Source organism: Myotis myotis, unplaced genomic scaffold (assembly GCF_014108235.1).
Source record: "Myotis myotis isolate mMyoMyo1 unplaced genomic scaffold, mMyoMyo1.p scaffold_m19_p_20, whole genome shotgun sequence".
Classification (NCBI taxonomy): Eukaryota; Metazoa; Chordata; class Mammalia; order Chiroptera; family Vespertilionidae; genus Myotis; species Myotis myotis.
The window spans coordinates 2,086,877-2,099,720 of record NW_023416325.1 but is presented as its reverse complement, the minus strand read 5'-3'; the positions used below and the strand labels follow the sequence as shown (position 1 = coordinate 2,099,720).

The following is a 12,844-nucleotide window of genomic DNA, read 5'->3' as shown; positions in this document are numbered from 1 at the left end:
AGAGTCATCTCCAGGGGACTTCCAGACTTTTTCTAACAACCATATTCACGAAACATATGGTTACAATAATCAGAAGTGGGGGGAGGGAGGAGTAGTGCTTAAATTACATAGAGATGAGGTGCCTTGGTTTTGTAGGTCACATAAGAGGCTGATTTTTACACTCTGCTGCTACTAATATCTGATAAGCATACACTAATACCAATAAGGTCACTTTTTCCTTGTCCTCTCCCCTTCCTGAGTCCCCGTGGACACAGAACAAATCCGGGCATAAGGCTGAGTTCAGTTTATACTTCCAAACACATCTGTTCCTTCCATTCATTATGAACCCATACCTAGATATAGAGACAAGATAATAGTATCTTCTAAAAAGTAGCCAGTTACCAATATTTAGTGTCTCTTTACTATATAAACCCACCCAAATATATAAATCTTAACTATAACCAAGTACTATCAAAATAATGACTGCAAATCTATCTTATTTCAAAAGATCTTTCAAAAAATAATTTGCATTTATACTAAACTATCAATATCATTTGTGAATACACGTACTATTGAGGAAAAATACACTTCCTGTGGGGTTAAAGTCACCAAGTAAAGAAACCCCTTTGAACAAAAACATCTCAAATTCTCTTTCATTGATGGCTTCCTAGCAGCTTCTCTTTCATTTAAACCAAATATAGCTTTATATCCTCATTTCATTCCCCTTCTCTCTAATTAGATAAATCTGGTCATTCTTCTCTCTAGACAGATTAAAAGGTTGGGTGCTTTGTTCTTCCAGTATTTCAGAGTTCTAATCCTTAGAGCGCTGTGATGACAGGAAGGATCATGTGATTTAGAGCAGACAGGCTCCAAGGAAATGTAACTGAAGGAAATATACAACACACACATTGAAGAGATTCTTTAGAATAAAACATAAAGATAGTGGGCTACTCCTGCTATTTCCAGCCCATGGAATCGACCTGGCTCTTGCAAGCCATTCTGTCCTTACCCAGGTTAGAGGATGCGCGTCCTTCTGCAGCCCGGTCCTTGAGGTCCTCAGCAATGCCCAGCTGCTGCTCATGGTACTGTTTAGCTCTCTCCAAATCCTGCATGCACCTGGCAGCATGGCCCAGGCCAGCGTAGGCCCGCATCTCGATGGCCTTCTCCATCAACTCCTGGGCCAGCTCCAGCACATAGTTGTGGTAAGACATAGCCTTGTCAAAGTTCCTCCTGTAGTGATAGGCACTGCCCAGGTTGCTGTAGGCCCGGGCCTCTTCTCGTTTGTTGCCCAGGTCCTTGGCTATCTTCAGATGCTGCTCATGACACTGCACAGCATTCTCAAAGTCACCCATGGCAATATACACAGCTCCCATGTTGCCGAGTTCTCGGGCTTCAGAAAGCTCATCTTTGGATTGCTTGGCAAGAAGAACACACTGTTTGTGACTGGCCAGTGCGTTGGGGTAGTCTCCAATAGCCGTGTACACGTGGCCCAGGCTGCTCAGGGCTGATGAAGCTGCCTGGAGAAAAAGCATAAAGCAGAGAAATGAAAGCACATCGGAAAATGGCTTTGGTTTGCTGCAGCAGATAAAATGCCACAGAGATTGCCTGTAGCCACCCAATCCAAGCCCTGATCTCTATTAGTGGCTCACAGCCCTATGCAGAACTAAGAAGAGCCCATCCGAACAGCAAGCTCCTAATAAAAGACAACGGTAATTTAATCAGTAACTCTCAATTCCTAATCTCACAGAAGCAGGTTGTACTGCACATAACCTTCATCTTAAAGACTACTGATATTTCTAATATTATGATATTATAGCTATGTTAATAGCTATTAACCTCTGTAGTCTAAGGAAATGTTGAAGAAGACCAAAATTAGTTCCAGTATAGCATAGAAATTCGTAGGAGAAATCCATGCTTGGCTCTTTGCACTCCCAGGCATTTATCTAGCCTTCTCCCAAAAGCAAATGGGCACCTTAATGGTAAGGGATATATTTAGAATGACTGGTAATTTTGCGACTTAAGACCCACTGGAGGGTCTGTTCTCTTATCTTTGTTCCTTTAATGTGACTTCATCCGTGCTGGTTACTGCGGAGGGCTTAGGTTTAGATGAGCCCCAAAGGAAAGCAATGGGTGGGTTACAAACTATACCTCTGAATGGCGAGGACTCCACGGAGCCTCTCCACCCCTTTTCAGGCCCACAGTGGTTCTTCCAGCTTTGCTTTTGTTTTTGCCTAGAACAGTGGTTCTCAACCTTCTGGCCCTTTAAATACAGTTCCTCATGTTGTGACCCAACCATAAGATTATTTTCGTTGTTACTTCATAACTGTAATGTTGCTACTGTTATGAAATGTAATGTAAATATCTGATATGCAGGATGGTCTTAGGCGACCCCTGTGAAAGGGTCGTTCAACCGCCAAAGGGATCGCGATGCCTAGGAGCTCTTCTGACCCCAGCCTTTGTGCAGAAAAATGCTATCTTCCTAGTCCCCTCACAGTGTTTGCTGCTCATGCATTTCTTGTCTAAAGAAAAGTACACGAGCCCTTTTTCTGTGAAAAGTTTTAATGAAAATAATTCTCTATCAGTAGAGTGCACCAAATGGAAACAACAAAAATAATAACAGGTTTTAGAATCTTACCAAGTGCATATAGTCTTAGATTCTTTTTGTTTGTTTGTTTGTTTAATCTTACCTGAGGATATTCTTCCATTGATTTTTAGAGAGAGTGGAAGAGAGAGGGAAAGACAAAGAGAAACATCGATGTGCACTGACTGGTTGCCTCCTACACTCACCCGGACCAGGGTCAGCTCCAGGGAGCTGCCTGCAACCAAGGTACGTGCCCTTGACCAGAATTGAATCCAGGACCCTTTGGTCCACAGGCCAACACTCTATGATGGCACTGAGCCAAACTGGCTAGGGCTTAGGTTCTTGTCTTTAGTTTCTAAAGGGGAGTTACTCTGGACTTTCTCTGCCCTTCTCAGCCCCCTTCCTTCATATTGCTCCCTCTTCCTAACATGCACATGTGATCCTGGCGGAACAAAGGATGCCCTGTCACAAGTAGGCAAGTGGTCTTCACAAGGGCCTCCAGGCTGGGGAAAAACAGCAAAAGATGCTGTGCCACCTGGAGTAAGGGTATTCCTTTCTGAGATGTACTCTATGTCGGTACACTTCAGAGCACTTTTATTAATAGTTTATAGATGAGTGAATTGCTACCCTATTTTTTTGCCCGTGAAATAGTTCTTGATCAAAATAACAGAGGCACTGGTCATCTTTATAATGCTTGCAAATTATAAAGGAACTGTACTGGTCTCAGGTCCCTTCTACAGGCCTTCTACTTCATGTCAGAGCATCGTGCGGGGCCTTCTGCTGCTCACAACTCCTCTCCCCTCCCTGATCCCGCCCCTTCCTCCTCAACTGCAAACCAGGGACTCAACCTGTTTCCTCTGCCTCTCTAGTTGGCCCTCCCTACCTCACTATCTGGGTCCTTCTCTACACAAGCATGGCTAGGGAGCAGGACACAGTCCACAAACCCTCCCCCACAAATCTGTGTTGCCCTCAAAGTAAAACACGTGGATCTGTGACTCTGGAGCTAAGGTAACCTAGAATCAGACACACGGTTCAAAACTGCACTGCCCTTGCCCTACCAGGTTTGGCTCAGTGGATAGAGAATGGCCTGTGGACTAAAGAGTCCTGGGTTTGATTCTGGTCAACGGCACATGCCCAGGTTGAGGGCTCAATCCCTGGTAGGGGGCATGCAGGAGACAGCTGATCCATGATTATCTTTCATCATTGACGTTTCTCTCTCTCTTCCTCTCCCTCTCTACAATCAATAAAAATATATTTAAGAACAAAAAAATGGCATTGCCCTTTACAGGCTCTGGGGACCTTTAGAAATTTAACTTCTCTGAGCTTCAGTTTTCTAGACGACATTTCTAGGCCCAAGCCAGGACCTGAGTGTTTTGAAACTCAGCCATGAGCCTCTGTCAAATGTGCAAACCATAAATAATTCATGTGGTAATTCCAAACAGTAGAACTGGTTGGAGGCAATGAGCCCTTGAACACTGCAGGGGATGGATTTATAAGGCTTGGGGCAGGCACAACACCCCGGGCGTCACTGTTCCTAGGAACTTCTGGTTTATGGCAACTGCAGATGACAGCCCTGGGATTTTCAGCTTCTGAGTCTTCATTTCTCTAAATGCCAGGGAGACACAGGAGCTCATTTGCTGAAGCTCTCTGAACATAAGGAAAGGGCGTATTGGGGCATTTCCCCTCTGGGATGTGGGGAACAGAGGGAGGACTACTGCATCAGCTCTCCCCTGGCTCCCTCCAGTTACCAGGCAGTGCTGGGCAGCTGGGATGCCTCATGGTGGTGTCCTGGAAACCAACATCTCTAGAAAGGATGATATAATTTATGAAGCACATCACAGCCTCTGAAATTCGAGAGGCAGGGTGCTGTTATGTAAGAATGGAACACATAGACAGATGTGGTGATTACCACAGTATGGTGATTACCAGAGGGGAAGGGAGATGGGGCAGCTAGAATCGAGTAAAGGCCAGGATAAGTGGTGATGGAAGGAGACTCGACTTGGGTGGTGAACAGACAATACAATATACAGATGATGTGTTACAGAATTGTAAACCTGAAACCTACATAATTTTATTAACCAATGTCACCCCAATAAATTCAATAAGTAAGTAAATAAACATTTTTTTTTTAAAAGAATGGAACCGGATTTAGAGTCAGAGGCCCTGGCTCCTAACCCTGTTAAGTCATCTTACTTCTTCACTTCTTACTTTATATGTGAATGGTGTGGAGAATGATAGAGCTAGGAGGGGAACCAGATGAAGCAGTGCATGTGAATGTCCATAGTAAAGTGCAAAGTTCTCTGTGAATGCCTCACTGCGGTGTGGATGGATGTTCTGTGACTGCAAGCTGGCGGGGCTGAGCTCTGTTACCAAGCAGGAGCTGGTAATGGCAACTGAAACCATCAGTCATTATGACCAAACATCTATATTCCTATCAGTTGCCACAGGAAATAAAGTCCAGTGTTTTACAGCCCCTGAGCAAATAACCCATGATGATATTTATCAGCTAAGTGATTACAAATTAATCACTTGTCTTTGTTCCTGTTCTTGTAGAATAAGCTTAGATCTGGAACATGGTTTCAGGCTGTTAACGAGAATCTGAAGACCCACATCTATGGGGAATCAGAGGCCCCACCTCAAGCAGATGCTGCAGTTGCCACTAAGGTTCACGCTGCCTTTGTATATTAATCTCTTTGAGATTTTTGTGCCTGAATAGCAGCAGCTGCTTCCCACAGTGGAAACATTTTGGAACATCTGTATTTGAATACTAAAACGCACACAAACAGTTATGCTAACAAACTCTCTGGTTGGAATAAGACAATACTTTTCTCTTTACAAGATATAAATGACCCATATTCTTGCCAAAGCATGATTCCCAGCTGTAGCCTTAGCACACAGGAGCCATCGCCCCTTGCTCTGTGACCCGGAGAGCTGCAGAAGAACTACATCTGACAAGTCAGTTTCATGGGACATGGAGCTAAAGAAAAAACAATTGCCTTTAAGGGATTTTAGTTTGAGGCATAAAATAGAAGCATTTAAAGTACCCAAACTACAACCACATTGATGACACTATCATTAAACATTATTTTGAAGAATGAAACATGTTTTCCTTTACAACTAGCATGATTCCCCCGTATTGTATTTCATAAGAGTTATATTTTGTGGAAGAATTAAATGTACATGCAGGGAATGTTTAATATAACTGCTGATTGACTAATTGTATGTAGTTTTATAAAGGGGGAAATGAACCTGCAGTTACTACCAGAAACATGGTATTTCTTCTTTATTGTCCAAATCCACATGCACCTTGTATTCCCTGCCAGTTCAGTACCCAAAAATTCAAGGTCCCAGGTTAATTACCTATAACTCAAGAGACAGAAAGATATAGAATAATAGGGACAGACTCTGGAATCAGACATGGATTCAAATGACAAACCATGTGATATTGCACAAGTTTTGCAACATCTCTGAGCCTCAGTTTCCTTATCTGTAAAATGGGAATATTAAGGCCTCACAGAGCCTTGATGAGTACTAAATAAAACAGTATTTATAAACAACCTGCCAGGTTCAGTACTTGGTACACAGTGCATGCTTCACCACATTCTCTCTTCTCTTTGTTAAACATTGCTCTATCAGAACAGAAATTAAAGTGAGAATCACAGCAATGTGGGACAGAGCCCTGACTGACCTATAATGAACATATAGTGGGCACAAGAAATAAACCTTTGTTGTTTTAAGCCACTGAGATTTGGAGATTTACTGTTATTGCAGCATAATCTGGCCTAGCCTGACCAATATAATACTGAGCATAAATTAATAATTTTCGTGCTCCAATCATCATAGTAATAGTTAACACTAGTCAGTCGTTCAAATATATTAATTGCCATGTTTCTGGGTGATTAAATTTTAGGTATTTACCAATTACCATAAGTTTCTGGATGATAACATTTTAGGCATTTTAATAGAAAAACTAAATTTGAGCAGAATTAAGTACTAAAATCAGGAACTTAGCTAATCTTTAAATACCTGTATTAACTCAGATACAAGAGTCTAACTGGTAGTAATGTACCCAAATTCCAGGCCTATCTAGGGGGAATCAACAGCCACCCAAATATTAACTTGCAGAAACATAAGATGAAATCATTCCCTGGAGGGTCTATGTACTTCTTCCTATAGTCTTAAATGACATACACTCCCTATTCAATGTGTATACTAGAGCCTGAAAATCTACTCTTAATAAGCATTGAGGTGATAAGGTAATTCTATAAGAAGTTAAACAATGATCTTGAGTTTCTTACTCAACAGTCACACACACACAAATAAATTTAAAAAATAGTCACACAAAACCAAAGACAAAAATAATAAAAATATTTATAATCTATATTTTTGAGGACACTGTCCACGATATTACCCGATGTCATCTTTAAAAGGACAAATGGAAAAATTTATTTCAGATTTCAATGCTTCTACCAAGCAACTGCTATAGTTTTATCTTTTTTTTATTTTATTTTATTTTATTTTTAATTTTAATTAAATCTTTATTGTTCAGATTATTACATTTGTTCCTCTTTTTTTCCCCCCCATAACTCCCCTCCTCCCAGTTCCCGCCCCACCCTCCGCCCTCACTCCCCACCCACTGTCCTCATCCATAGGTGCACGATTTTTGTCCAGTCTCTTCCCGCATCTCCCACACCCCTTTCCCCCCCAAGAATAGTCAGTCCATTCCCTTTCTATGTCCCTGATTCTATTATAATCACCAGTTCATTCTGTTCATCAGATTATTTATTCACTTGATTCTTAGATTCACTTGTTGATAGATGCATATTTGTTGTTCATAATTTGTATCTTTACCTTTTTCTTCCTCTTCCTCTTCTTAAAGGATACCTTTCAGCATTTCATATAATCCTGGTTTGGTGGTGATGAACTCCTTTAGCTTTTCCTTATCTGTGAAGCTCTTTATCTGACCTTCAATTCTGAATGATAGCTTTGCTGGATAAAGTAATCTTGGTTGTAGGTTCTTGGTATTCATCACTTTGAATATTTCTTGCCATTCCCTTCTGGCCTGCAAAGTTTCTGTTGAGAAATCAGCTGACAGTCGTATGGGTATTCCCTTGTAGGTAACTGAGTTTCTTTCTCTTGCTGTTTTTAAGAGTCTCTCTTTATCTTTTGCTCTTGGCATTTTAATTATGATGTGTCTTGGTGTGGTCCTCTTTGGATTCCTTTTGTTTGGGGTTCTCCGTGCTTCTTGGACCTGTAAGTCCATTTCTTTCACCAGGTGGGGGAAGTTTTCTGTCATTATTTCTTCAAATAGGTTTCCAATATCTTGCTCTCTCTCATCTTCTGGCACCCCTATAATTCTGATGTTGGTACGCTTGAAGCTGTCCCAGAGGCTCCTTACACTATTCTCGCATTTTTGGATTCTTTTTTCATTTTGCTTTTCCGGTTGGGTGTTTTTTTATAGTTTTATCTTAAGAAAAATGTGAATCTTATAAATGGTCAAATTTATCTTTTTAATTGGGTCACCAGGAAGCTTACGGTTTGACTCAGAACCTCCCTTTAACAGCCAGATATAATCCCATAATATTTGCAAATTCTGCCCTGGCTTCAGCCTATGATATGAACTTAATCCTCTCATTACTCTGATTTCTTCCCTTTCATGCTTTATTTCCTGCTCCCACAAAATCTTCTTGGATTAAAATAGAGAAAAATCAACAAAACACAAACAAAATATAGTAAATATTAAGGTTCTTGGCAGGGAAAGCTTCCTGAAATTGGATCTCTAAGAATTGTGAACTCACAGCCACAAACTGAAGATGAGACTTAAATACCACACAAACAGGGAACATTTTAATTACAGGGTCTTTAGTAGTCTTAAATCATTTTCATGCTGTACATACTTAATAACTGGGCTTATTGCAATCAATCTAACCAGTGTGTGCCATTACATGAACCTAGGGTTGCAGGACTACTCTGCAGTTGTTATTGAGAAGGTAAGAGAATATCTGTGTACACCTGAATTATGTCTACCGTTATACTATGCCATAGCTGGAGCAGTTGGTTTGAATCTATTACTATGAGCTTAGAGAGTGATTAGTGATAGTCACAGCTTTTCCATGGTAACCTGTCAGCCTTTTCTAATTCTATGGGACCGGAGGAGTTTTCATAATTATTTTTATCTAAATTATATTAGGGTTGGAAGAATAACACACTGTCAGAGAGATCTGTTAGCAATACCTTAGCGTTGCTATCACAGGTGATAAATTATTTATAATGCCCAGCATTAATACAGCAATGTTTTCCAACCAAGAATTTGTAAATGTCGTTTGCAGATGCAAATTAACAGATTAATAAGGAAACAAGCTTTCTTGTATGAGAACCTGGGATGACAGATTAGCTATTAAGAGCAATTTATAGGTCATAAGATATGAAAGTTGGCAAGAAACACTACCTCTCCTGGCTCTATAAATAGTAAAACTGCATTTAGTTTCCCAGAGGTATCCTGTTAGACATTTTAATTATACCATAAAAACTGCCAGGATTTACAATGATTTCATTTTTTTAAAAATTTGATGCTCCATGTAAACTTGATGCAATACAACAGGCATCTGTGCTATGTGCTGCAGCTGCCAAGTTGCAGCCAATGGAAGAGTGTGTGCTCCCTCCTCATGAACGACAGTGAATGGTGAGGTTGATGCTGAATGTCAGGGGACAGAAATGTTACTCCCTAACATTTCCTCCAGGTTACTTAAGGATTCTCCTCCCTCCTTTACATCCTAACACTGCAGCCACATGATATCTATTGAGGAAGATTTTTTACAAAGAACTTCATTCTACAAAGCTCTTTGGCCAAGAAGTGATGACCAAGTGAAAATCCTAGAGTCTTGATAGTCCTATCAGAGTCTAGTTGAGTTTGACTGGGGATAAATTCTCTCACTCAGTTGAAATAATCAGTTAAGATTATTTTTGGAAATTTATTTCCCACTCTCAGTTTCACCTACATCTTCAGTTTTATTTGGGAGAGTGACAGGCAGTAACCTAGTCTCAAATGAGTTTTTTGGCCCTGGCTGGGTTTCTCAGCTGGTTAGAGTGTTGTCCTATAGGCCAGTGATGGCTAACCTTTTGAGCTCGGCATGTCAGCATTTTGAAAAACACTAACTTAACTCTGGTGCCGTGTCACATATAGAAATTTTTTGATATTTGCAACCATAGTAAAACAAAGATTTATATTTTTGATATTTATTTTATATATTTAAATGCCATTTAACAAAGAAAAATCAACCAAAAAAATGAGTTCACGTGTCACCTCTGACACGCGTGTCATAGGTTCGCCTTCACTGCTATATGCCAAGGTTGCAGGTTCAATCTCCCATTAGGGCACATACAAGAAGCCACCAATGAAAATATAAGCAAAATAACAAATGAGTCTCTCTCTCTCTCTCAGCAATCAATAAATAAAATGTGTAATGAGTTTTTTATGACGCAAAGCACTCGGGTTTCTTATGCAATCGTTCGACCTGGGCTAGGAGACATTCCACCATAATGCTGTTTTAGTCCAATCAAAACTGTTCCATTCCACACTTGCCAGCCAACCTGAATTTTAGTGAGCTATAAAACACTGTTCTGTAGGGGGCTGGAATGTAGTCAATCACCCTTTGAAGATATTACTTACATTAATCATGAAATCTGGCATTGGCTGGGAGGGTATGAGGGAGAAAGCTGGAGAGGGAAAGGGATGGAAAACACATACGTGTGCAAGCGCATATACAAGAGGCAGAGGAGACATTTCACAGAAGGAAAGAAGCCCAAGAGAAGGGGCTTATTTGCAGGGCCAGCAGATGACAATTTAAAAAAGAAATCTTTAAACTGGATGGAAAGGAGTCCTCAAGGAACCTGGAAAGATGTTATAAAATTAAGAAACAACTGGAACTTCTGCAACTATCCATGAAGGAATATCATTACAGGTCCTAATGCAGGCTGAGACCTTCTGAAATCCATGGCTTCTGACTGTTCAGGAATAAACTGCCCACAATCTCAGCTCTCTGCAAATTCTGGCAAACTCAACCTCTATTCCTGTTGGGTAAATTCTAAACTCGGGTTTCAGAACAAGAGACAGAGAATTTTAGAGCTGAAAGAGGCTCTATAGATCACTGAATCCACTGGTTTTCAAATTTTGCTTAAACCAAAATACAAATACACATGATCTGTGTAATAAAAGTATAGTAATTTAGGTTTGCTTAGACTAGGATGCACTTTGCTCCCCAAGTAACCTTAAGAGAATCTACGGCACCTGCGGGACTCTTTAGAACGGAGTTTGAAAACCACTTAATAATGTAACTCCTCAATGTCTTTAGATGTAGAAACTGAGGCCAAGAGATGTCAAGTACCTTGGCTGAAGGTCAACCTGCTAATGACCAGCAGAGGCAGGCCTAGAGCCCAGGTCTTCCGGCTCCCAGCTGGTATTCTCTTCACTCTGCTTTGCCAGCATTCCATCACATCTCACAGTCACCTCAAGCTCAAGCCCTCACTGCCTTACCCAAGTCTCCCTTACTCTTGTGACTTCCGTGATTAATATAAGAAATAAATGTTATCACTATTTCTTCTAACAACCAGTCAAAAGCTCAGGGTTGCCCTGACCGGTTTGGCTCAGTGGATAGAGCATTGGCCTGCGGACTGAAGGGTCCCGGGTTCGATTCCAGTCAAGGGCATGTACCTTGGTTGCAGGCACATCCCCAGTAGGGGGTGTGTAGGAGGCAGCTGATCAATGTTTCCCTCTCATCGATGTTTCTAACTCTCTATCCCTCTCCTTTCCTTTCTGTAAAAAATCAATAAAATATATATATATATATATTTTTTTTTTTTAAAAAAGCTCAGGGTTATCATTGACTTTTCCCTGTCTTTTGGCTCTCATATTCAGCAGGCACCCAAGGCCAGATTTATTAGACTCCTGAAATTATAATCACACTATTTTTTATTTAATAATCTCTAATTTAATGTCAATTATTTATATACTAGATCCACTTAGAATTTATTTCTGATGGTTTTATTTTAAATAATAAATACTACCTTTTAAGTTATGTGACAATGTTTACGGATGAAGTTTGTAATATATTTTAGATACACACTGCTCTTCTCTCTAAAATCCAAGCCAGTGTTCAGTGACAAATTCAATGCAAACTTTAATCAAATGTTAGTAACTTTTCTAAGAGCTACTGATTTTGCTTCCTGAATAATAATAGATTTGGCAATTCTAGAGTAATGCAGTGATTAGACAGTGATTAAATCCTGTCTCTGCTGGCTATGTCCCCTTAAGGAAGGTACTGACTCTGACTCTCTCTGTCCTTGTTTCCTTATCTATAAAGTGAGGGTAATGATATCTATCTTATAGGATGTTATGATCATACACTTAAAGAGCTTAGAAAAGTACATGGCACATAAGTATTCAATTACTGCTAGCTGTTATTATAGATGCAAAATACCAATAAAACTGAGTAAATTAAGTAATTTTAAAGTCACATATTTATATTCATTTACTCGATTTTGTAAGTTTATTTAAAATTTAAATGCATTAAATTAGTGCCTTCCTTCCCTTCTCATTATATTAATTAAAAAACCTGAAAATGTCATTTCCCGTGTGTGGCATTTGTCACTGCTCCTTTGGCACAGAAATTATTTGGGTATGCAAGCACACAGACATTTCTTTTTGGGACTACCCAAACAAAGAAGACATTATACCAAGATATAAAAAAGAAACACAACATGTTCTCTGAAGACAAACTAAATTTTTAATTACGTTTCTAAATTTTTAAAAAATATTAGCTTACGCCCTAACTGGTTTGGCTCAGTGGATAGAGCGTCAGCCTGTGGACTCAAGGGTCCCGGGTTCGATTCCAGTCAAGGGCGTGTACCTTGGTTGCGGGCACATCCCCAGTAGGGAGTGTGCAGGAGGCAGCTGATCGATGTTTCTCTCTCATCGATGTTTCTAACTCTCTATCCCTCTCCCTTCCTCTCTGTAAAAAATCAATAAAATATATTAAAAAATATATATTAGCTTACTCTAAAAATAGCCAGCCCATTAAATATAGGTTACACTGATAAATAAAATTTCTAATTACAAGTATGATCAAACTCTTAATTCTGTTAGCTTTTAAATTGGTTTCTCAGTGGTCTGCTTGTTTTGGATGAAAGTAAATACAAGAAAATATACTAAAGTTTCACTGAGTATGTTCTAAAGCAAAAAGAGATGATTCATATATTTCCTATTTGACGCAATAAGAAAAGATACAG

General features: G+C 39.9%; 1 protein-coding gene across 1 annotated transcript in view; it reads right to left on the bottom strand.

The window, feature by feature from the left end:
• TTC28 (tetratricopeptide repeat domain 28) overlaps window positions 1-12,844 on the bottom strand; it is a 379,564-nt gene that overhangs the window by 126,947 nt on the left and 239,773 nt on the right. The window contains exon 6 of the mRNA XM_036353570.1: window positions 989-1,496. Coding sequence (XP_036209463.1) covers window positions 989-1,496 — 508 coding nt within the window. The remainder of the gene's footprint in view (window positions 1-988; window positions 1,497-12,844) is intronic.